The 25,469-nt window shown below is 39.7% G+C and overlaps 2 protein-coding genes across 6 annotated transcripts in view; one reads left to right on the forward strand and one right to left on the reverse strand.

Moving 5' to 3' along the window:
* RUNDC3B (RUN domain containing 3B) overlaps positions 1 to 20,246 on the reverse strand; it is a 116,701-nt gene extending 96,455 nt beyond the window's left edge. Inside the window, exon 1 of one of the 3 annotated variants that reach the window (XM_072651600.1) lies at positions 20,102 to 20,246. Coding sequence is in view for 2 of the 3 variants with exons in the window: in XM_072651599.1 (XP_072507700.1) it covers positions 19,413 to 19,537 (125 nt within the window). In the remaining variant the exon portion in view is untranslated. Of the gene's footprint in view, positions 1 to 19,412; positions 19,718 to 20,101 lie in introns of those variants that run through there. The other 2 variants (XM_072651599.1, XM_072651598.1) reach the window with 2 other exon arrangements.
* The window catches only part of ABCB1 (ATP binding cassette subfamily B member 1), a 198,381-nt gene that overhangs the window by 44,357 nt on the left and 128,555 nt on the right, over positions 1 to 25,469 (forward strand). The gene's annotated exons all lie outside the window — the stretch shown is intronic.

A 25,469-nucleotide genomic window follows, 5' to 3' on the forward strand; every position in this document is an offset into this window, starting at 1 on the left:
AATAGAAGGAAATACTAAATTTCCATAAGAGCTTAATGAAAATAAAGATATATATTTTTCCCCCATCCAAGTTCATGGACCTCTTTGGGTCTGTAGATTCCATGTTAATAATTCCTGGTTAACTACTGTTTCATGAGTACTGATTTTTGTCTTTTTTTTCAATCATTTCACACACACACACACACACACACACACACACACACACACCATGGAATGCCAGTTCTCAAAGTCATACTAATAGAAGTAAAAATAGTGGCATAAATTTAATTCAATAAACATTCAGCATTAAATCCCACTCTGGTGCCTCATTCTGGTGAGGAAGTGACTGATTTCTTAAAGGAGCCAATGGAACACCAGAACTGGCAGATTCTATTGTAGTACAGAAGCTGTACATATGGCTCCCGTGACAGACTATGTCTAATTTCCAAGGGCCAACTGAAATACAGAGGAGCTTATTACTAGCAGGTTGGCCACATGGTGATGAATTCCTTGGCTATGGCAAACCTCTGAAACATGGGTTGCCATTTTGCACTTGTAAACAAGTACAGTTCTTTAGTCCTCTACTTCTCCCTTCTGTTTCTTTAATCTTGTCAGCAGAGTAATGGGAAAGGGAGTGGAGGGTACTACAATCAGTTTTTCAACCATCTTCCGATACTGACATCTCTGTTAGCACGCCAATGTGATATTCTTTGTCAAGTGAGTAAACACAGTACTGGAGGATCTGAGTCAAATCAATCTTGACATTCTTGCTATGAATAAAAACTAAAGAGGAAGTGAGCCATCTTTCCATTTAGCTACAATGGGTTCTCCTTGGATGGGGAGAGAGGAAAAAATGGTTTTATTATTCATTCAAAGGCAGTAAGGAAAGAATATCATCTCACCAGGCACTCTGTCATCGAGTCTGCAGTGGTCATTTGCAAAAATATCATGGTCAAAATAATTGCAGTTTCTATACTAGCGTTTACTTTACAGCAGGGTTTCTTAACCTTTTTTCTATTATGGACCCATCTGGTGAAGTCTATGAAGCCCTTCTAACAATAATATTTTTAATATGTAAAATAAAATAAAATACATAGAATTACAAAAAATGCTGTTACTGGAACATTTAAAAAAGATGTTCATGGACCTTATGTAAAAACCCCCTGGTTTGGAGGATAGAAAAGCAGAGAAATTTCATGAAGAGCCCAAGACTCTTATAATTATATCAATACCTATTACAATACACAGTGGTTACTTCAGTGAAAGGTAGGCATAAGGGAGAAAGAAAAAAATGGAAAATATATCCAGGAGTAAGGAATGAGAAAAGCTAAAGGCTTACAGACTATACAGCAAGACAACATCTTCCTGTCGTGAATACTATTTTCAAGAAGAAGGTAAGAAAGTATTAGATATGGGTAGCATGGAATCACAAAAATAAATGAAACTGATTTTACATTAACATATAGCAATGACTGATAATCAATTTGGGAGTCCAGATCAGTAGTCTATATACAATCAAACCAATGACATTTTAGAAGAAAGATCAAAATCAATCTAAAGTTCAAAGAAAGAATAAAACTGTGAGACCTACTATAACCTGACCTATTTAAGTGAGCTGCTAATGCTGAAAAAATGGAAAATGGAAAAAAGAACAGACATCAACACAGGCTAATTTCCATTTCCCAGGCAAGTGCAACTAATGCAAAATGAATTGGCTGAGGCTTCATGGCAGAAGGTTGAACTCCAAGACATGAAGACCTTAGTTTAAGTCTCACTTCTGTCATATACTGTATGTGTGACCCTGGACACACACAACTTTTGAGTGCCCCGAGGAAATATCTAAGACTCTGAGTTGTATATGAGGTGCTGATCTACATTGGTAATAGGGTTCTTATCTAGAGTTCCCTATACCAAGGAAACCAAAGGCTCTGTCAAAAAAAAAAAAAGTACAAAATACCTTGGATAGTAGACAGGATACAATCATAAATAATTCATGGTCCCAACCCTCAAGGACTATATCATGGGGCATCAAGCATGTAGAAAAATGATTAGAATATAAAAATAGAATGTTTGACAGGTGCGTAAGAAAGGTAAAAAAATACAATGAAAGTTCAATGGGGAGAGAAGAGATCAGCTGGGGCTTAGGATGATCAGAGAAGGTTACTAGGAGGTAAAGCTTCAGAAGCTCAGGAAGGAGGGGAACAACTTCAATGAGAGAGGGGAAAGAATAGGTAAAAACAAGGAATTGAGGGAGGAAAGCTCCAGCTTTAGAGAATGGTAAATAGTCTGGACTGACAGGAGTAGAAGGAGATAGAGCTTAGTGAGTAGAATGGCATGGCAGAAGGAGATCTGAAGGTAGGGAGTTACTGTAATTGCCCAGGCAAAGAACAATTAAATATCAATATTGGTAACAGAAATGGAAAAGAGGACAATGAATTATAGAGGTAGAAATAATGGAAACTGATTATTGGTAGACTTGGAAGAAGGGGAGGGGTCAAAAAGAACTCCATGACTTTGAGCACAGATGAAAGCTGACCCGGAGATGGTGATCCTTTTCCATAGCTATCAAACTCAGCGTTGCTCAAACCAGATTAAATGCAAAATAAACAAAAATAAAATACAGTAGAGATGATGTTAATCTGTGGCTTTCTAAGTCAATTTAGCGCTGCAGAGATTCATTTTTATTTGAGGCTGATACCATTGCTTTTAATATAAATAGGGACATAAAAAAACAGTTATGGGGGAAATGAAGAGGAGTCCAACTTTAGACCTGTTGAATTTAAAGTTGTGGTGAAACTATCACCAAGGAGAGACACCAGTAGACATTAAAAAGTATTTATCTGGAGTTCAGGAGAACAATGAGGACTGGAGATACACACTTCGTGGCCATCCACATGGCCACAACAGAAGTTCCCATGGAATGTAATTTCCTTAAAGGCACAGATTCCCTGTTTTTGCCTTTGGATCTCTAAGCACCCAGCATAGCATTTTGTGTAGAGTAGGGATTTAATAGATGTTTATTAAAAGAATGTCAGATCTCAAACCACTTGCACTGTAAGACCTAGGTTTTTCCATTCATGGAATTCAACTTTTGATAGATAAGTTTAATTACAGAGTCTAAGACAATAACAAAGGCACTGCCTAGGGCTGGAATTCGTATTGTTTATCTACTATAGCTGTAGGTCCCACTTCCTTCACATATATTCTGGAAGAAAAATTAAATTAGAAAGCACTCTGTTTGAAACTGTGATTTCATACCCTGGGCAACTCTCAAAGACAATAATATACAAATGAACTGCTAAGTTAGCATGCATTAGTGGATGCTTGTACATTGTAACCAAATTAAAATTACCAATTTAATTATGAACATTTTGATTGAAGTTTTCTAGTTTCATTTAATTTGCCTCTTCCTTGAAACCTTTTCATTGCCCTATTTTTAAATTAATTTTTCTCTTCATCTCATTCTTCTCTCTACCCATTGCTTTCACCACCTCTGCCTAATTCTTCCTCTGGAAATTCTTTTGCTTTGTCATTTATTTAGATTTTTTTCCAGCATGAACCCAACCAAAATTTCATGCTTCTATATCACCAGGTACCATCTCATTTTAAATGGAGCACATTATGGTGGTTGCTATGGAATGTCATTCATTGATTCTTCACTGAGGCAGAAATAGCAACCCTGCATTGCTCTGGCTAGCATTAACATATTTCTTTATATTAACTCCAAAGGTTGGGTTCAAGTCCTTTGCCAGGGGTTGTACTGTTATATTGAGCAGCCAAGACTTGCATCATTGTTGCTAAAACAAAATCTTGCTTTTACTTGCTGACTGAGATCCAGGTTAAAGGTCTCCTAGTGCAGCCTTACCTGGTTCCCTTATAATAGTTTTTTACAATTCCCAATTATAGGGACAAGGAACAGAAGGCAAGCACTGACACTACATTCTCTGAACTATGAGACCATATTTTAAAGGAACTGTTAAACGGAATCCAAAAGTTTGTCTTGCTGATGAACCATTTTATTGAGAACAATATACTGTATCCTCTTCCCTGAAATAAGAAGAAAAGAAGGCTCCCATTTTCTCATCTTGTCCTTACTCCAGGTGTCAGTAAAGGATCGAAGTCCCATCTGTGCCCATCAAATAAGGATTTCAATAACTGATATACTCTATTTTGTAAGCAAATTAGCTTTCATGAGTGACTTCTCTTATAAGATGAAGAGAAAGGGAAGACTCATGGTTTCAGAAAGTACAAAGAGCTAACATTCATAGGTTAAAGAAATAGCCAACAACACTGAGTCTTTATGCAAAGTCAGAAGGAGACCAAGTTCCCATAGGTGACTGTAGAGACAGTACAAGGAACTGGTGAAATTTCACACCCCCACACTATATTGTTTTCTGCCTGTTCAAGTTTCATAGAGTAATTTGTTTGGATCTTTTCTTTGTCCAGTCGCCTTCTTAATGTTTAGTACGCTTATTTGTGTTTTGATGGACTGTATGACTCTTAGCAGGTCATTTAACCTCTGAATGTCCCAGGTCATTCTCTAAGACTAAAAGTTGTGAGCAGTAAAAAGTTTTAAGACGAAATTAAAAAGAAAAAACAATAGCATAGTGCTTACCTTCTCAGTGACAGAGAGAGAATTTAAAACTCAAATTTTTAAAAAGTATATGTTAAAAATAAAGCTGTGAGGAGATCCTGGTCCTGCACTGATGTAGGGAATTGCATATACCAATGAAATCACAGATCCAGCCCAAATTTTGTTTTTATGTCACATGACATTCTGTTGCTCAAAAGAACATAAGCTTTTTAAAGGCAGGGATCATATTAAATCTTTGTGTCTCTACTACCCAGTAATACCTTGATCATTCATTTTGTCTGGGTATATGAGTTCATCCATGTGGGAAGTGGTATGAAGACTCCCTCATCAACTTGGACTAGAACTGTTCCAAATGAGTGCCTTCAGAGCTGCTTAGGACATGGAAAGATTAGGTGACTCCCACCTTCACATAGCAAGAACACCTTGAAGGCAAAATCTGGATCCCATTCTTTCTGACTCCAGCTCCAGCACTCTATCCATATATCACAATGCCTCTTGGGTTACCTACAACATAGTAGGTGCTTAATAAATGTTTACTGAATTAAATATCTAACTAAAGACTAGACCAAGTAAAAACAAATATTATTCAAGAATATCAAAAGAGCATAAGTTATTTTTACAGGGTTATTAAGTCATTAAAATGTCTTCTTATTTTAAAATAAGGTGACCAGACCACATGATACTGAGGTCACGTCCAGCTCTTAAAGTTTGCCATCTACAATCTATATTGACAGAAGGAATCTTACCAGCAATTTCTCTAGCTCTCCAGTACCTCTAATATATTTTTCCTATAGTTTCCTTTCATCATTTGTAGTCTCTTCCCATCACTTACCAGAATTTTAAAAGGTAAATCAATTCCTTGGAGTCCCTGCCTCTTTGACTGTTTTGTACACCTAATCACCCTCTCGTCATCCCCAGAAAACCCTACCTATTCATCTAAATCACTGGAGTCATCAGGTACCTCCCTTAAGCCATGGCATACTGAAACCTCTCTTCATAGCAACTGTTGCTAGCTAGACTGTGGGATGAAATCATTTCATGGGTTGTTGTTGTTTTTTTTTTTATCAGTGATGTTGAGCTATTTCATGATGACATTAACATTAATTATCTTTCTATCTAGCTAACTGGTAGAATTCCTAATATATTAGAATAAGCCTAAGGACAAAAATCAAAACAAATCAGTAAAGCATAGACAGGGTTCTTGTGGTTCAACTTAATTCAACTATTATTTATCAAGCACTACCATTCATTAAAAACTGTATGAGGCAAAATGGAAGGTACAAAGTTCAGATTGGCCATAGGCCCTACCCTTGTGTACCCAATAGTCTCCATAAACACAGGGAACTAGTACAAAATGATACCTGGTAGGGGCACTGGAGAGGCACAAAGCCATCTGTTAGATCCAAAGTAGAACAAGGGGTCACCGCCTTAGAAGAAATGGGCAAGAAAGAAACTGGAGGTTTCACCTAGAAAGTAGCATTTGTATCAGGTTTCAAAACGTTGGTAGGGGAGACTTTCAGGAGCCAAGATGATGGAGGAAGCAGTAAATCGTGGTAACTCTCCCATATTTACCTCTAAACAACTATAAGACAGCACCCCAAAACAAATCCTGGAACAGTAGAACCAGCAAAAAGATGGGGAGAAACAATCTTTTAGCCCAAGAAACTTGGAAGATCAGTAGAAAACATCTGTCTCACTCAGGTAAAGGAGGATTATAGGGCAGGACAGGATGTGTCCCACCAAGTCAGCAGCAAGACCCACCTCAGAAACCCAGTGGGAGATCATGAGCCCCGGTGTGGTGGAGCAAGCAAAGGCCAACACCAGGATTCCCCATGTGCCTCTGCATTTTCAGGGGAACAGGCAGACTCCAGCCCAAGAACCACCACAATTCATCCTAGCCCTGGGCAGACAGGCAAACTCCAGTTGCCAGAGACACCATGTGCAGCCCTGGGGAAATGTAGAAACTCCTCACTGCCCTCACCAGGCATCAGTACTAGGACCCCAGCTCAGCACCAAGTAAGCTGCCAGATCCCATTGGCCTCCGGTAACACCAGCTATCTCTCACCCCACCCCCTCAGTGCAGCATCAGACACAAGAGACCCCCATGGGCCTCAGGGCAGCATCAGTGCAGTACCAAGTAAACAGCCAGAACCTATAGTCTGTGGCACAAGAAGCCTGAAACAGTGCCCCTTCCACCCCAGGAACAGAGGTCAAATTTAAAAGAAAGGAACAAAGCAAAAAAAAAAAAATGAACAGCAACAAAAAAAGAATCTGACCATAGAAAGTTATTTTCGTGACATGGAAGACCAAGACACAGACTCAGAAGAGGACAACAATGTCAAAAGAGCTACAGGCAAAATCCCAAAGAAAAATGGGAAGTGGTCTCAGGCCCAGAAAGAACTCATGGAAGAGCTCAAAAAGGAACTTAAAAATTGTATAAGAGATTAGAAGAAAAATTGGGATAAGAAAAGAGAGTGATGTGGAGAATTATGAAAAAAGGGTTAACAGCTTAGAAAAAAAAGAAAACAACTGCTTAAAAAGTAGAGTTAGCCAAATGGAAAAGGAGATATACAAACCCACTGAAGAAAACAATGCTTTAAAAAATTCAACTGACCAAATGGAAAAGGAAGTACAAAAGCTAACTGAGGAAAATAATTCCCTTAAAAGTCAAAATTGGGCAAGTGGAAGCTAATGCCTCTACGAGACATTAAGAATCAATCAAACAAACTGAAAAGAATGAAAAAAATAGAAGAAAATGTCAAATACCTCATTGGAAAAGCAACTGACCTGGGAAACAGATCCAGGAGAGGCAATGTCAGAATCATTGGACTACCTATAATCAAAAAGAGGACCTGGACAGCATCTTTCAAGAAAGTATCAAGGAAAAATGCCCTGTTATCCTATAACTAGAGGATACCATAGCCATTGAAAGAATCCACCAATCACCTCTTGAAACAATTCCCAAAATGAAAACTCCAAGTAATTTTGTAGCTAAATTCCAGAACTGTCAGGTCAAGGAGAAAATTACTGCAAAGAGCCAAAAAGAAACAATTCAAATATTGGGGAGCCAAAATCAGGATTACACAGGACTTTGCAGCTGCAATATTAAAAGACTATAGATCATGGGACATGATATTCCAGAGGGCAAAGGAGCTAGGACTAAAACCAAGAATCACCTACCCAGAGAAATTAAGCATACTACTTTAAGGAGAAAAAGGATCATTCAATGAAACAGAGAAATTAAGCATACTACTTTAAGGAGAAAAAGCATCATTCAATGAAACAGAAGTTTTCATAAGGAGAAGACCAGAATGGAATAAAAAAATTTGATCTCCAATATCAAGACCCAACAGAAGCCTAAAAAGAGAAAAAGGGAAAAGAAAACACAAGGGATTCAATGGAGCTGAACTGTTTGCATCCCTCTATAGGCAGAAGATACTTGTAATTCTTAAAAATTGTACCACTAGGGGCAGCCAGGTGGTGCAGTGGATAAAGCACCAACCCTGGAAGCAGGGGAACCTGAGTTCAAACCTGGCCTCACACACTTGACACTTGCTAGCTGTGTGACTTTGGGCAAGTTACTTAATCCTGATTGCCAGACCAAAAAAGATTGTAGTACAGCTAGAAAGAATATACATACACAGAGGGTATGGGGATACAAGGTGAATTTGAGGAAATGGCAAAAAATAATTAAAAGATGAGAAAGAAGAGTACACTGGTTGCAGAAGGAAGGGAGAGGCAGAATGGGGTAAATATTTCACATGAAGAGGCATGAAAAATCTATTACAGTGGAGGGAAAGATGGGAGGGTAGGTGATGGGCATCACTTGAACATTATTCTCAGCAATATTGGCTCAAAAAGGGAATGATACACACAATCTATCTTACCTGACAGGAAAGTAGGGGGGGAGGAGATAAAGTTAAGGTGGGGCTGACAGAAAAGAGGGCAGACCAGGGGAGAAAGTAGGCAAAACAATATCAAGGAAGGAAAGGGTGAGAGGCAAGAGAGGACAAATAGGAGGAAAAATAGCATGGAGGGAAATACAGTTATTAATCACAACTGTGAATGTCAATGGGATGAACTCTTCCATAAAATGGAAGTGGATCAAAAACCAGAATCCTACAATGTATTGTTTGCAAGAGACACACTTGAAGCAGAGAAACACAGAGTAAAGGTAAGAAGCAAGAGCAGAATCTATTATGCTTCAGCAGAAGTTAAAAAAAAACAAACCAGGGGTAACAATCCTGATCTCAGACAAAACAAAAATAGATCTAATTAAAAGAGATAAAGTTTTATTAAAAGGTACCATAGACAATGAAGTAATATCAATACCAAATATATGCACCAAGTGGCACAGCATCCACATTCTTAAAGGAGAAGTTAAGTGAATTATAGGTTCATGATCAGACAAGAAATAGAGTATTACAAAATGTAAAATAGATAATTTTGATTATATTAAATCAAAAAGCTTTTGCACAAACAAAATCAGTGCAACCAATGTTAGAAAAAAGCAGAAAGCTGGGAAAAATATTTATAGTGTCTCTGATAAAGGCCTCATTTTTCAAATATATAGAGAACTCAGCCATTCCCCAGTTAATAAATGGTCAAAGGATATGAACAGGCAGTTTTCAGATGAAGAAACCAAAGCTATCTATAGACATATGAAGAAGTAATCTGGATCACTTTTGATTAGAGAAATGCAAATTAAAAGAACTCTGAGGTTCCTCCTCACACCTATCAGATTGGGAAATGAGAAACATTAGAGAGGATGTGGGAAAACTGGGACACTAATGCACTGTTGGTGGAGTTGTGAATTGACCCAATCATTCTGGAGAGCAATTTGGAACTATACCCAAAGGGCTGTCAAACCGTGCATACATTACTAGGTCTGTATCCCAAGGTCATTAAAAAGGGGGAAAGGACCTACAGCTTTTTATGTGGTGGCAAAATATTGGAAACTGAGGGGATGCCCCTCATTTGGGGAATGGCTAAGCAAGCTGTGGCACAGGAATATAATGGAATGTTATTGTGCAATACGAAATAAAGAAATAGGTGGATTTCAGAAAAACCTGGAAAGACTTGTACAAACTGATGTAAGATGAAATGAGCAGAACCAGGAAAACAATGAAGACAATGTTAGCAACACTGATGATCAATGGTCCAGCTCTTAGCAGTACAGTGGTCCAAGACAAGTACAAAGGACTTAAGAAGGAAAATGCTATCCACATCCAGATAAAAAACTGCAGATCAAACCATACATTTTTCACTTACTTTATTCTTTTTTGTGTTTTTTTTCCTTTTGATCTGTTTCTTTTCACAACTGTGACTAATATGGAAATACGTTTTACATGATAGCACATGTATAACCTATATCAAATTGCCTATCATCTTTGGAAGAAGGGAGGAAGGGAAAAAAAATTGGAACTCAAAATCTTGTAAAAATGAATGCTAAAAATTGTTTTGACACGTAATTGCAAAAAAATAAAATGCTATTTTAAAAAAAGATGGGTAGGAAGGTGAAGAGGGGAATGGAACAGTCTATGGATTTTAAGCAGAAGAGTTGGGAAAGGGCAGGGCATGCCAAAGTGACAGAGAATAGTTGAGTTAAGGTCAAAGAGCAGAAGTATAGAGCAGAGAAATAGTAATAAACATTGCTGGGAAGGTAAGACAGCCAAAGACTGTAGAAGACCTTGAAAGGCAGGCAAAGTCATTTTAAGTTTTACTCTGTAGGCATCTGAAAGTCAGTGAAGACTTCTGTGCTGAGAAATGATATACCCAGATCTACTCAGTACTTTTAGTCTCTAAGTTCTAGTGCTGCAGATCTGCAGGGGTAGAAAGGAGTTTCCGCACTAGGAGTTCCCTATGTTGATTAAATTATGGGCTGGGACCACATGCCTGTAGTTACAGCTGCTGAAAACCATGTAGAAAGCAAGGAACAAACAAAAATTTAAAGCGCTATATAGCAGCGGCTACCATTACTCTACTTTAGTTATATCATACTCTCTCTGGGTTTCTCAGCAAATTTCAACTTGTCTATCAGCAAAACATGGGAAATGATTTACATTCTTCTTGGGAGCTGTGTGATAAAAAAAAAATACTCAAAAAATTCTAAAACTGTAATTCAAATTTCTTGATCCAAAGCAGATATTTGGGGGAAAGCAGCTAAATTGGTTATTTATCATGAATTGGCATTATCTCCAAAAATAGATTCATTTCAAACATTTAAAATGACATACTAAATTACATTAAGCAAAGAAAACATGGTTGTTGATGTACAGGAAGAAAACTTTTTTTTACTCAGTCTTTTCAATTGTATCCAAATTCAAGTAACCCTATTTGTGGTTTTCTTGGCAAAGATATTGGAGTGGTTTGTCATTTATTTCTCCAGCTCATTTTACAGATGAGGAAACTGAGGTGAACAGGGTTAAGTAACTTGCCCAGGGTCACACAGTTAGTAAGTATCTGAGGCCACAATGAACTCAGGGCTTCCTGACTCCAGCACCAGTGCTCTATCCACTGCATCACTGAGCTGCCTTTAATTAATAATAACAGGTAGCATTTATATCATAGGTTAGCAAAGCACTCTACAAATACTACTCATTTTATGTTTGTAATATACATGATAGTATCTTCTGGGGACTTAAAAGAATTTATAGGCTATTTTCCCTTCTTCTTTAAAAGGGTAAGAGTAAGCAGAACAGTGGAAATTACAGTCAAGAGTGTGAGTGGTCAAAAATCCCAGGATGCCTTGATCTGCCAGGCCTAGAGGCCTGTGGGCTACCCGAGTCTTACCTTACCTCTATCGGAGGTCTTCGGCTGGCCAAACCGGATGCTCGTATGAGAGAAGAGACCTATCAGAGTCGAACAAGGGTTGAGCTTTATTCAGGGTTCTGGTTACAAGTGCAGGGGAATTCTTCCTTAGGAGGGAGCGAAGAGTCTCCCAAGAAGGCAAAGATCTTACAATAAGAGATTGGAAATAGAAGTGTAAGTGGGGAGAGAGGAGGAGGGAAGAGTGGAGAGAGGAAAAGCGGAGCCTTCTGTCCACACACGTGGCCCCTCCGCCCAAGAGAACTTTCAGGCTTTCCTGACCCTACTTAAGCTCTCCCATCGCGTAGTTTACACGTCAATACCGAGCCTGTTAGGTAACAATGGGTGTGCCCAGATCAGGGACAATCTCGAGGGCGGGGAGAGCTCTCTCCTATCACGTTTCTCACGGGAAGAGGCGGAAATACACGAGATAGCTCGGTTCACCTCAATTCCCAGTCGTTTCCTGGGGGGCCTCGTGAGAACTCTAAGATTTAGAAGTTCCCACCTTTACCCGCCTGAGACTGTCCACATGGAATTGAGCTTCCAACCCCAGCATTGATCAAATTAGTAATATGTGCTCTTTAAAATGAAATTTTAAAACTTCCACTGAATTAAAAATTCTAAAACTTAAGACAGTGACAAAAGAATTTAATACTTTAGTTCCATGGAGTTCTAAGAAGAAGGGAGGAAAGGAAGGAAGGAAGGAGGGAGGGAAGGAGGTTGGTAATGTAAAGGATGATGTGTGTTGCTGATTGGGCTCACAGCCTCTCCCTGGGTAGGGAATCTGCAGCCTTGAGGCCACATGTGGCCCTGTAGGTCCTCAAACACTACCCTTGACTGAATCCAGACTACACAGAACAAATTCCCCTAATACAAGGATTCGTTCTGAAAAACTTGGACTCAGTCAAAAGGACATACTCAAAGACCTAGAAGGCCACATATGGCCTCAAGGCTGCAGGTTTCCCACCCCTGCTAGACCAAGAACTTTCTTCTTAATCTATTCTTTTGCTGATCTTTATACTTCAATTTGAATTAAAACATCCTGGCCTTTGTGCCTCAGCCTACTGGCTGAGCCCTTCCTGGGTTCGAAAATCTTCAACACTCATCACTCACTGCTTTTGACCTTTATTTTTATAGCTTGTACCATATCCTATTTTCTGGTTAAAATATTCATTCTTTCTTCCTCATCTTCTTCCTAGTGCAACACACTCCAGATTTGCAAATGTGTACGTACTAACTGGTTTAGGGAAAAGAGCAGTATGCAAGAGATGATAAAAAAAAATACATATAAAACTATCTGATACAGATTTAATGGTACCCAAATCACTTAAGCTACTCCCCTGTTAAAGTTTCATGGACTCTGCCCTATGCTATCCCTGTTCCTCAAGAATCAGTTGAAGGAATTAGGTATGTCCAGCCTCGATAAAAGGAAGTTGCTTATGGGTGGCATGGTAACTCTCTTTAAGTATCTGAATGGCTGTCATGCTGAAGAGGGATTAGATTTATTCTGCTTGTCCCAAAAGGTCAGAATTAATAGTTATGGGTGAAACAAAACAGCCCCAGTCTTAAAACTTAGGATCCTATTAAATTGGGGGTAGGGGAGAAGGGGAAAGAGAGACATTTGTACACAGATTAGTATATACAAAGTAATAGAAAATAATCTCAGAAGGGAGAGAGTTTTAATACCTGGGGGAAGAGTGGGGAGGAAGAGCAATATGGTGGAGGTGGTACCTGAACTGTGTTTTGAAGGAAGATAAAAATTCTAAGGAGCAAACAAAGGAGAGAAGGTGAGACATGGGGACATTTGAGACATGGAGATGGCCTCAACAAAGACCAGGAGTGTAAGGTGGAATGTCATGGACAGGAAATGGTCTGGACTATACAATGGGTCAGTTTGATTGGAATATATATAAAAGGGACTGACATGAAATAAGAGTAGAAAATAGGTAGAATCCAGGTTTTAAATTTAAAAATGTAAATTTAAATCTAGGTTTGACATTTAAATGTCACAGCAAAAATCTTATATTTTACCCTTAGAGGCCATAGGGAGCCACTGAAGGTTTTTGAGACGGGGAGTGGCAAGATCAGATCTGTATATTTTTGGGATCAATTTGGCACTTAAGAGAATGGAGTGGAGAAATAATGGAATTATTTAAGAAGCTTTTTTGATCATCCAGAAGAGAAGTGATGTGTGGGTAAAAAAGAAGGGAATAGATTAATAAAATTGTGGTGGAAGAGTCAACAATATTTGGCAACCACGTGGATGAGAGAGGTGATGAATCAATCAACTGATGTCCATTTACTTGGTATCTACTATGTATCAGGCACTATGCTAAGTTCTTACAATGAATGAAACAATTTCTACCTGTAATAAGCTTACATTCTAATAGGAGAAGCAATAAACAGTCAAATAAGATACAATAGAATATAAATGCATACAAATAAGATCTAAAAAGTGGGTGAATGCAAGGTCCTTTGGGAGGAATAGCACTAGAAGTGGTGGGGGGTGGATATTAAAAAGATGATAAAGGTTGTCAACCTGAATCATTGGTAAGATGGTGGTGGTATGCTCAAAAGAAATAGGGAAGTTGGGAACCTAGTTAGAAGTTAGGAGGGTTTGAAAGGGGAGTGTTTTGGAAATTCTGGTACAGAAGTAGAAATAAATGTTCAGTAGGCAGTTGGTAACTGGAATTCAGAGGATATTAGTAATATGCATATGTATATATGTAATATATAACATATGATAAGATAGGCTATAATCTTTCTCTCTCTCTCCCTAGAGAGAGAGAAGACATAAAAATAGCAAAGGGTCCAGGAAAGAGTCTTGCCAAGATTATATCTAATTCAATAAATATGTATTAACTATCTTCTATGTAGGGCAGTTCTAGGGACATCAGGGATTCTTGATGTTCTCTTAAACATGCTCTTTGCTTTATCTGCAGAACAATAGTAGCTAACATATACATACATGCACAGACACATATATGTATATATACCACCATACATATACATACAAACATATGTGTGTTTATACGTGTCTCTGTGTGTATGCACACACGTACACACATACATGTATTTAAGGTTTGCCAAGTGATTTACACATATTCTTTCATTTGATCCTCACAACAACCCTGTGAAATAGGTACTATAATTACTCCCATTTTGTGGTTGTTGTTCAGTCATTTCAGTCATTTCTGACTTGGCAAAGATACTGGAGGGGTTTGCCATTTCCTTCTCCAGCTCATTTTACAGATGAGGAAACTGAGTCAAACAGGGTTAAATGACTGCTAGCCTAGGGATACAGAGCTAGTAAGTGTCTGGAGCCACATTTGAACTCAGGTCTTCCTGACTCCAAGGCCAGTTGCTCTATTACCTGCACTACCCAGCTGTCCTTAAGACAAAGAAACACATTCAGAAAGTTTCAGTGACCTGGTCACAGAACTCACTAGTGGCAGAATTGCATCTTGAACCCAGGTGTCCTGAGTCCAGACCTCTTTTTATCATTACCTGGCTCTCAGATCAATGAGTCACCTTGTAATAGAACAGAGAACTCATTAGGAAGGACTCCTAAGGCATTCAGGATCTGACAGCAGAGTTTGCAAAGGCAAGAGGCACAGACAAAATATATTTTGTTTATTCTGCTCCACTTGTCAAGAACTAACAGTCCAGATGCTTTTTTAAATGGCCCTAAATGACTCTCTGGAACTTTCTCAGGCCTATCAGGACCTTTGGGAAATAAGTCTAATTTCTGGAGATGGAACATAAAGACATTTCAAATATATCATCAACTCTGTTCTATTTAGGGTAATGAGAGGTGATGCAATGGATAAAGCATCAGTGCAGGAGTCAGGAGGACCTGAGTTCAAATCTCACCTCAGACACTTGATATTCACTAGCTGTGTGACCTTGGGCAAGTCACTTAACCCCAATTACCTCATCCTGGATCATCTCCAGTCATCCTGGTGAATATCTGGTCACTGGATTCAGATGGCTCTGGAGGAGAAGTGAGGCTGGTGACCTGCACAGCCCTCCTTCGCTCAAAACAAAGTAGAGTGCAAGTCATGTCATCATTTCTCTGATGGCACGGTCTTCTTCAGCAACGGAGGACGAACACACACACACAATGAGAGGCAAGTTTGCTCCCCATGAATAATTAATGTAACATGCAAGCCCTCAATTCAGTAATCATTTATTAAGGGCCTACTACAAAGGTATTAAATTAAATGAATATATACACATATAAATACATATATACACACGTGTATACATACATACCATAATACTTAAGCTGTCCATAAATTTCTAACAAAAAAAGATACTTGTTTAAATGTTTAGTTTTTCAACAGAACACATTATAATTACCATGCAATGTAAACACATAAATAGGGATCCTCTTTGCTCCTCCCACTTGGAAAATGTGCCTGTATGTACCTAAAAACATTTCAAAGTGATTCATTAAAATTTCTCCGTCTCTTTCTTTCCTAATCCTGCTTCCAATGAAGGTATTAATCAATAGCCAAAAAGCTTAAGGTCAGTAAAACAGAAGCTAGGAACCTTTGTTCGTAAACAAAACATCCCCAGAATACTCAAGACCACTTTGACCTTTTACATGGCACATACCATGAAAAATCACCCTTAGATGCAAAGAACAGCATTCCTTTTAGCCAAAAGTCTAGTGCAAAACATAGCCAGTAACATGTTCTGCCAGTAATGAACATTCACCTTATCTGTAAGTTACTTAAAGTCTGAATCTTACTTCTCTTGTCTATAAAATTCTGGGGTTGGACTAGATGAGGTGGATTCTTAACCAGGGTTTTGTGAATTTAAAACCATTTTTTGATAACTATTTCAATATAATTGGTTTCCTTTGTAACCTTACCTTATTTTATGCATTGTAATCCTGTACCTTATTATATACATTTAAATGCACATATTATCATCTTTCATAATAGAAGAGGAACAAAATGACATCACTGTGTCAAAGACAATGTACAGTGTGTCAGTTGATCAAATGAATACGAGCTTGGAAGACTCTCCTACAGGTCAGGCACAAATAGCCAGTATGAGCATCTGGGAAGGAAATGTCTCTAAATTTGCACACCTCATTTCTTTTGAGCTACTGCAATTCTGCTTTGCTCACAGAGAACCTTCTTTGATGCTGGCATGACATGCTGGACAGTCCTGTGCCAGCATCTCCAGTACCAAAGTTCTTCAGAGAGACCTTGAGAGTATCCTTGGATGAAAGAGTCCATAGGCTTCACCAGAATCCCAAAGGGGTCTCATGGCATAAACAGGGTTAATCCCTGAATAAGTACTTTCTAAGATTCCTACTAGATGCTCACTTACAAAGTGGTTTTGAATGGCTTTAATCAGAATTTCTTAATCTTTTTTGTGTCATGGACCCCTTTGGAAGTTTGGTGAAGCATGTGAACCCCTTCTCAAAATAATATTTTTAAATGCATAAAATAAGATACACAGGATTATAAAAAGAACTATATTGAAATACAGTTACCAAAACATATTGCCTTTCTAAAATATGCTCATAGACCTCAAGTTAAGAAAACCCTTAAATTATTCTCCACTGGGCAGTACTCCTGTGTTTGGCAGGTTGGCAACATGGAAGGGAATGACACATAATGAAAAGGATCTGGACTTTAAATCTGACAGTTCTTAGAAATTATTGAGTTCAGCTCCCTTTACACATATCAGGAAACTGAGGTTAATTAATGGGTCCAGATGTGCACTAACATTGAGTAGCTGAAATAAGATTTGAACTCCGATGCACAGACTCACAATCACTTATTCTTTTCACTATACCTTGCTATATACACTATGCTCCTACTGTCACCAAGTCATAGACTATTAGAATAAGAATGAACTTTTAGAGATCATGTGGTACAATCTTCTCATATTAAAGATGAGAAAATTAAGGGCAACTGATTTGTCCAAGGTCATGGTGTCAGAGATGATTCTAAACCCCATAGCCTTCCTCTACAGAAGTTTAGGGAGCATCTTCACTAACAAAATTCCATATTTACTGAAAATCCAGTATAAAAAGTAAGCACCCTCTCTGATTTAAAATAAAAATGATTAACTTTAGAAAACAAAACACAAAGAATAAAAAACACAACATTCTAGAGGTCAACGATAAGACAAATGGTAGACAAAGGAGATCCAACATTTTTTAACTACAACCAGAAAATATCACATGGGTGGTGACTATCTCTAAAATGAACAGCCATTTTATATGGTTATGTAAAGCACACTTTTGAAATAACCTAATACTTCCCCCCCACACACACAAATTAGAGGAAGATGTGCCCTTTTGGGGGGCTGGGGGGAAGAAAAGGAACCAGATTATAACTTCATTGATGTAGGACAGTCCCAATGAGGGCATTTTCTCTAAACATGCAGTTTGGCTCCTGCTTTGCAATTAAAAACAACAATAAGTAACATTTACAAAGAGCTTTAAGATTTACAAAATGCTTTACATATGTTATCTCATTTCATCCTCACAACAACCCTATGAGATAGTTGATACTATTATCCTTATTTTACAGGTAAGGAAACTGAGGCTGGGAGGTTATGACTTGCCCAGAGTCACACATGTAGCAAACGTTTGAGGCAAGTTCGGAATGCGGATCTTCCTGACTCTAGGTCCAGCATTCCCCAAGGTACCACCTAGCCTGCCTCTAATAGATGTAGAGGGTCTCAGGCTGGAGGCAGAGAGGTTAAGGGATATGCCCAGGGTCTCCCATTCAGTATTTGTCAGAGGCAAAGGTCTTCTGGACACTGAGGTTGCTTTGTCTCCACCTGTTACATGATGACATACATATGTCATGCATGGTAACTCTTACACAGTAACTTTTAAAACTGAAAGATGTGCCTGATATGGAACTAAATGGAATTAAAACAGTAGTATACTTAGCATATCCTCTATTTCCAGTCCTCTCCTACCCCCATCACCAACTTGGAGACACTTGGTGGATTTCAAGGAGAGAAAATAATTTGCCCGGGATCACACAGCCAGCAAATGTTTGAGGCAAGACTGGAACTCGGGTCTTCCGGACTCCAAATCCAACATTCTACCCACTGTACCCCACAGCCTGCATCTAATAAAAACAGAGAAAGTCCGGCTGGAGGCGGAGAGAAGGAAAGGGATTTGCCCGAGGTCTCCCTCTAAGTATCCGTCAAAGGCAACACTTGAATACAAACGTCCCCTCCCACCATAAAATATGTTCTCAAAGTTCTGATTAAACCCGCTACATTGTTACTTTCTTAAAAGGCAGTAAGAAAAAATGATTGGAATGTCATTGGGTTATTTACCACTGCCCTCTTTCCTATGGAATAACTGGACCAAAAGTGGTCCTCTGCTCCATCTCGGGAGCACCTTTTCAATGGAGGCCGCACCCCTGTATGCACGACTGTTCCTCCTTGTCCTAACAGCCAGGATGCTCTTCATTCCACGCTCGCCATCCTACAAGTCCCCACCCCCTCCCTCGGAGATCGAGGCCTGGGGAAGGTGAGGGTGTCTCACGCCCTAAAGAAAGCTATGTAGGTGTCCCCTAAGGACCATGCCACCACTCCCAGGAAGGAAGCCCGGGGAAAAGCCCCGAGCGGAGAGAGAGAGAAGAAGAGGTAGGAACCGCAGGTTGCATCTTCCCCTTTCTCCTCTCCTTCCTCGCCGAAAGCTAGGCCTTCCCTGCACCTAGCCGGGGGCCTTGGGGTGGGGAGGAGGAAGGTGGGCCCAGAGGGTGCAGCAGGTAACGCAGCTAGGTAGGGGGAGGGGAGGGGAAAGGGCTTCGTGAGCAGCTGGAGTAAGAAAAGCCAGCTCCGGGGGACTTGGCAATAGGCAGCTGAGGCCATCCGCTCCTCCCTCCTCCCGCCTGGTGCCTGCAGAAGGATGCTCCGCGTCCTCTTCCCGAGGGGCGCCGGTCGGCAGGAGGAGGAGGAATCCCCGGGAGATTGCCCCGCAGCTGCCAACACCGGCCGTCTTCCCCCCTGCTCCGGCCCGGGCCGGGGCTTTTTTTACCTGCACACGGTGATCAGGTTCTTTCTCTCCACTGCAGCATTGCGGGCGTTCAGGCTCTTCTTGGAGCTGCCTCCGCCGCCGCCGCCGCGGTTCACGCTCAGCCCCCCCAGGCTCAGAGAAGCCATCGCCGGCTGCTCCCCGCGCCCCCTTTGTCTCGTGCAGCCCCCTCCCCGTCCTCTCAGCCCCGGGGCTACCGGGCCGGGCTCGGCTGGCACGGGGCGCGCGGACTGGGAGAGAGGGAGGAGGAGGTGCGAGGCTGCGGGAGAGGGGGACTGAGCCTCTCCTGCCGCGGCCGGCGCCGATGCCTAGCCACCCACACACGCACCACCCCCACCTACGAGGGCGCCCCACAGACCCCAGCGGCTAGCGGTCCTCCGTCTGCACCCCAATCCGCGGCTGGGCACGGGAAACCCGTGAGTTCTCACGCACACACAAGCATTTCTCCCCCTCCTTCTCTTCCTTTTCTCCTCTCCTCCCTCCCCTCTTTCTCTTCTCCTCCCTCTCCCTCTCCTCCACCTCCTTTTCCCTCTGCCGGGTTCCGTGGATGCGAGCCTGGGCGCAGCAGAGAGAACCGCTCACACGCGCACCGTTCACACACCCCACACCGCCCCCTCTCTCCCTCCCTCCTCCCTTCAACCACCCACCCTTCCGTCCATCCATCCATCCATCCATCCATTCGTCCAAGTCACCTCTTTAGCCAATCAGAAGGCCCAGAAGGCGGGGCTCGCCTCCGGAACTTTAACCAGGCGAGTTCTGAGCTACTCTGGCTCTCCGGGAGCTGTCCAAGCGCCGCGCTCCAGCCCAACTGGCCCTGCCCTAGAATCCGGGAGCAAAAGGAGAGGAGCGAGAAAGGTGGCACATCTAGGCTGCTATTGTGCTTGCAATTCTGGACGTCGGCCTTGGTTTGTCTTCCTGGGAAGAAGCCAACCGGAGCAAAACCACTGGAGTTCCCGAATAATTAGGGGAGGCTGGTTAGGTTATGTGGTTAAAGAGAACAATGCCCCAGAGGGCCAGCTGTATTAGTGGCTCTTTTTCCAGGGCTTTTTGATGGCTGCAGATCCTGGGAACACAAACATAACAAGCGTTTACCGAAAGCCATCATCACCATCATCATCACCATCCCCACCATCCCTTACATAGTTCTCCCTGGCTCTGGAAGTCAGAGAACCTTGGAAGTGACCTTGGAGAAGTTTCCTAGGCCTCAGTACCTTCATCTGTAAAATGAAGGGCACTGGATTACATAGCCTCTGAGGACCCTTTCAGTACTAGAGCTATGATTCTGTGATCCATTCACATAAATATTCTCATTAAATATTCATTCATTCAGTAAACATTTATTAAGAATTTATATCAGGTGCTAGGCTCATCCCAGAGGCAGATAGAAGCTGGGATGGCACATATGCCATCTCATGCCCTCATGGAGATCCTGGCCTAATAAAAAAGGCTGTGACTCAAACTCAGATACTTTCAATAGGCAATATGACATGAGAAGCACATGCATTAAACAAGACATCCCAACAAGATGAGTAGAGAGCTGACCTCAGAGTGAGGAAGTGAGTGAGGTTTAAATTCGGCCTCTTCCATATACTGGCAAGTCACTCACCCTCTCAGTACCACAAGTAATAGTCTGTGACTACAAATTGTAGAGAAGGAGCCAAGTTGCACTGGTAGAGGTCAGTACAAGGATGAAATCATAAGTTAAAAAAAAAGTATAATACAGAATTGCAAAACAAAGGACCACAAAGCTAGAAGGATCCCAAGATTTGGCAACAGGTTTTCTTAATACCTCTTCTACTCATTAACTGTGACCTTGAGCAAGAATGCCTCATTCTCCTCATCTGTAAAATGAGAAAATTGTAATAGATCAGGGATTTTTAACCTTTTTTTATGTCATGGACTCCTTTGGCAGGCTAATGAAACGTAAGGATCACTTTTTAGGTAGTTGGTGAATCTCTATTCCTTTTCAGCAGTGGACCAAAATGGATGTCAAGTAAGGAAATCTTTCAGCTTCAGACACTAGCTGTGTGATCCTGAGCAAGTCATTTAACCTCTAGCTGCCTTAGTTTCCTCCTCAGTAGCATTGGATAATAATAGCCTCAACCTCCCAGGATTGTCATGAGAATAAGATGAAAAATATTTATAAATATTTATTTACATTCATAAGAAATTTGTAAATCTTGCTATATATTTATTTTTATTTGTGTATATATTTATATATGTATAAAGTGCTATATATTTATAGAGCTACAACAAATGCTGGTTTCTATTATCCTCAGAAGAACATTTTTAAAGGCATAAGACAGGTAAGATTACAAAGTATATCAATTACATTGTAATTTTTCCATCTAAGATCTATAAATTGACCACTTAGGGGGCCTATTACTTAAGGGGGTTATTAAATTAATAATAATTAATTATTATTACTTAATAGAACCCCTGAAATGAACTCCAAGTTTCCCTACAGTTACAAATTATGTGTTCCTTTGACCAAGTTATTTTGGCAGAGACTTAAAGGATACTTTGGAGAGGAGTAGCAGCAGGAAAACACATAAATAGGCCTTTGCTGAAGTCCCAGGTTGTTGATGATGGAGACCTACACTAAGACTGTAGCAGTGAAGGAAAAGAGATCTCAAGAAAAGCTAAAGAGGTATATATTCAAGAGGATTTAGCAACCTATAAAGGAAAAAAAACAGGTATCAAGTTTTGAACATGGGAGTTTGGGTGAATGAGGTGCTAGAGAATCTAACACATATCCTGAGAGGTGGCTCAAGCATTATTGTCTTTGTTTTATAAATTAAAATCACCACAACAAATTGAGCTCATTAGTGACAGTGTATTGTGATAGACAGAGAGAGGGCCAGCGCTCTCCCATTTCCCTTAAATTTATCCTCAACCTAATCCCATCTCTCCCTTTAACCATCTCCAAGACTTCCAGAGACATCTATGTTTCCTGAATTACTTGACATTATTTTAGTTAGCATTCTCTCTACAGCAGCAACTCTCAATACGTCCACATTTTAGTCAGTGTTTTAAAATGTGTATCTAACTCAAAATACTTTAGCATTTGGTAGCCAGTATGTCCAAAACTAGCTAGCCAGTGAATCTAATAAGCATGTATTAAAGACCTACTATGTGCCCAGTACTATGTCGGGAGCTGGAGAGACAAAGAAAAGCAAAAAACAAATCAAAAACAAAAAACAGAAACCCCTTGGAATCTGTTTTCAAGGCACATGCAAACTGTATACATATAAAATAGAGAATAAAAGGAAGCTAATCTCAGAGGAAGAGCATTAGCAGTGATCCCACAGTTGTTTTCTGAATCCCTGGCATCAAGCTGTCTTTCGCTCATTTCAGTTGTATCCAATTCTTCATGACCCCATTTGGGGTTTTCTTGGCATTGGCAAAGGGGTTTGTCATTTCCTTCTCCAGCTCATTCTACAGATGAGGAAGCTGAGGCAAACAGGGTTAAGTCTTTCCAGCAGAGTAGAATTTGCCCAAGCTTTCACTTATGACATAACCTTTGAGAATGGTCACCTCCATGTCACAAAGAGGCACTGGAATGGGACTTTGTTGGAACATTTTTCATTAATCATTCATACTGCAATCCTTGTTATCAAAGTTCTGTGACTGCTAGGTTATTTCTACTTCTGGTTATAAATTTTCTGACAAGGGAGTGTCATCTCAATAATCTCAACAGTGTATCTTAATAAAGGTATAGTCATAATTCTAAAGTTACCTCTATGCCAGCAGTTGGCAGGGGATCTGTGGATAGATTTCAGAGGGATATATGAACTTGGATGGGAACAAATTGCATCTCTGTTAATTATGGTTATTTTTTATTAACCTTATCTTCATTTATTTATTAAGTTATGTCTTAACCTCTATCTGTTTCAGTTTCTTTATGTGTAAAACTGAAACAGATAGTGATAGTTTCTTAATGATAAAGATTAATTATATGATAGCCCAGGGTTGTTGTAAGAATAAAATGAGATATTTCTAAAACACTTTGCAACTCTTAAAATGCTGTATAATGCTAGCTATTCTTATAATGTTTTTAAAATGCATAAAACAAAATAGGTTGTGATGACAAATGCCAGTTATGTTGGAATAAAGATGTAATTTTTTTCTTTAAACAAATTTCAGCATTTCCTTCAATTACTTAAAAATGTGATTCTGAGAAGGGGTTCATAGTTTTCACCAGGTGTCAGTGACAAGGGGAAAAAAAGGTTAAGAATCCTTACTCTATGCCTTCTTTCCCAAGTTTGTTATCAATAAAACAAAACCTATAGAAGAGGTTTTTGCAAACTGAAATCAATTGTGATGAAATAACTTGAAATCCTAACGATTTTTTCCATTACCTTTTCATTCATGTTCTATAGAATGACAGAAAGTAAAGCTTAGGCAAAAGAAAGTTAACATTAGAGTTCAAGTCCTTCCACTGACACATTATATGTTTGTGGTTATTTAGTAATTTCAGTTGTGTTTGACTCTTCATGACCCCATTTGGTGTTTTCTTGGCAAAGATATAGATAAGGAAATGGAGATAAACAGGGTTAAGTGACTTGCCCAAGGTCACACAGCTAGTGAGTGTCTGAGGTCAAATTGGAACTCAAGTCTTCATGACTCCAGATCTGGCATTCTCTCCATTGCATCACCCAGCTGCCCCCAGACTTATTATGTGACCCTGGTGAAATCATTACTTCTCAAGGCTCTAAACAATTCTCTAAGACTATTCAGTTGCAGAAAAAATACTGATCCACATTGGTAAAAGGATATTCCTCATGTGGGAAATATAAATATATCAATGAATATCACATGAATATTATGCCTACTATGTAACAGGCGCAATGTTAAGTGTTTATAAATATTATCAAATATTATTCTCAGTTGATCCTTTGTACCAATCTTTGAGGCAGGTACTGTTATTATCCCCATTATATAATGGAGGAAAGGAAGAAAAATATAGGTTAAATGACTTGCCCAGGGTAACATAGCTAGGAAGTGTCTGAAGCCAGACCTGAATTTGGGTCTTCTTGATTCCAGCCCAGTGATCCAGCTACTACAACAGCTAGCTGCCTCTTGGTGCATTTATGACATTTCAACATACTTGACCATAAAAATTTTCCATTCGCTTTGCAATTTTGCTTCTGGACATGAGGTTTCCTTTATTAGGAGCTATAGTGTGGCGATTACTTTTTACCTGTTCTTGCCTCACAAATAGTTTGATTTCAGGTACAACAAAGAATGAATGGTAGAAAGAAAATAGATGGGTACACTGACTGAGCTGGCAATCTCAGCAGAACCATTACCATCGTTTGTCACAGCAGTTGTGAAAGGAAACATAAGTCAGTATTTGAATTTGTCTTCCTAACTCCAAACTCAGCTCTTGAAACACCACGCCACCTAGCGGAAATTTTAGTAAGAGCAATGTGATGGAATATATTTTTATAAACCTTGCTCTAAAATTCTGTGAAATGGCAAGTCAATGGACTGGTTCTAAGCTCCATTTATTTTGACACTTGATTTAAATGGATTCCATAGCTGAAAATGAGACTTCCCAAAGATAATTAAATCCTAATGGAAGCCATGATCATTGACTGCCCTCACTGCATCATGATACTAATTTGTCAGTCCCATCTATCCGTTATGCTAAGGTCATTGTGAAATTTGGATGGTAAGCTTCCATCTTCTGTATGTCAATCTATTATTCTTTCAAATTAATCAGAAGATGTTGCATTTTTATACTTTAAACAAGCATATTCAAAACCCACTGAATATCTTGGTTTGGAAATTTTTTAATCTGGCTTTAAGATTCTAATTTCAAGTTTTTAAAAGTGTGCTGACATAAGAATTTTTGTGGATGATGTAGATAGTTTTTAGCAAGAAAAGCTAAAAGTTTTTTAAATGCCTTGCTAATCATGATGGTTTCATACTCTCATTAGCTACACTAATCATAAGTCATAAGTCATAAGTACACTGAGAGATTCATTGTTAGCAATAGCTAACATCATCCTGCTTCAATGATAATTTTGAATTGTTTTGACTGATCTCTTGCCA

This window comes from Notamacropus eugenii, chromosome 3, assembly GCF_028372415.1.
Source record: "Notamacropus eugenii isolate mMacEug1 chromosome 3, mMacEug1.pri_v2, whole genome shotgun sequence".
Classification (NCBI taxonomy): domain Eukaryota; kingdom Metazoa; phylum Chordata; class Mammalia; order Diprotodontia; family Macropodidae; genus Notamacropus; species Notamacropus eugenii.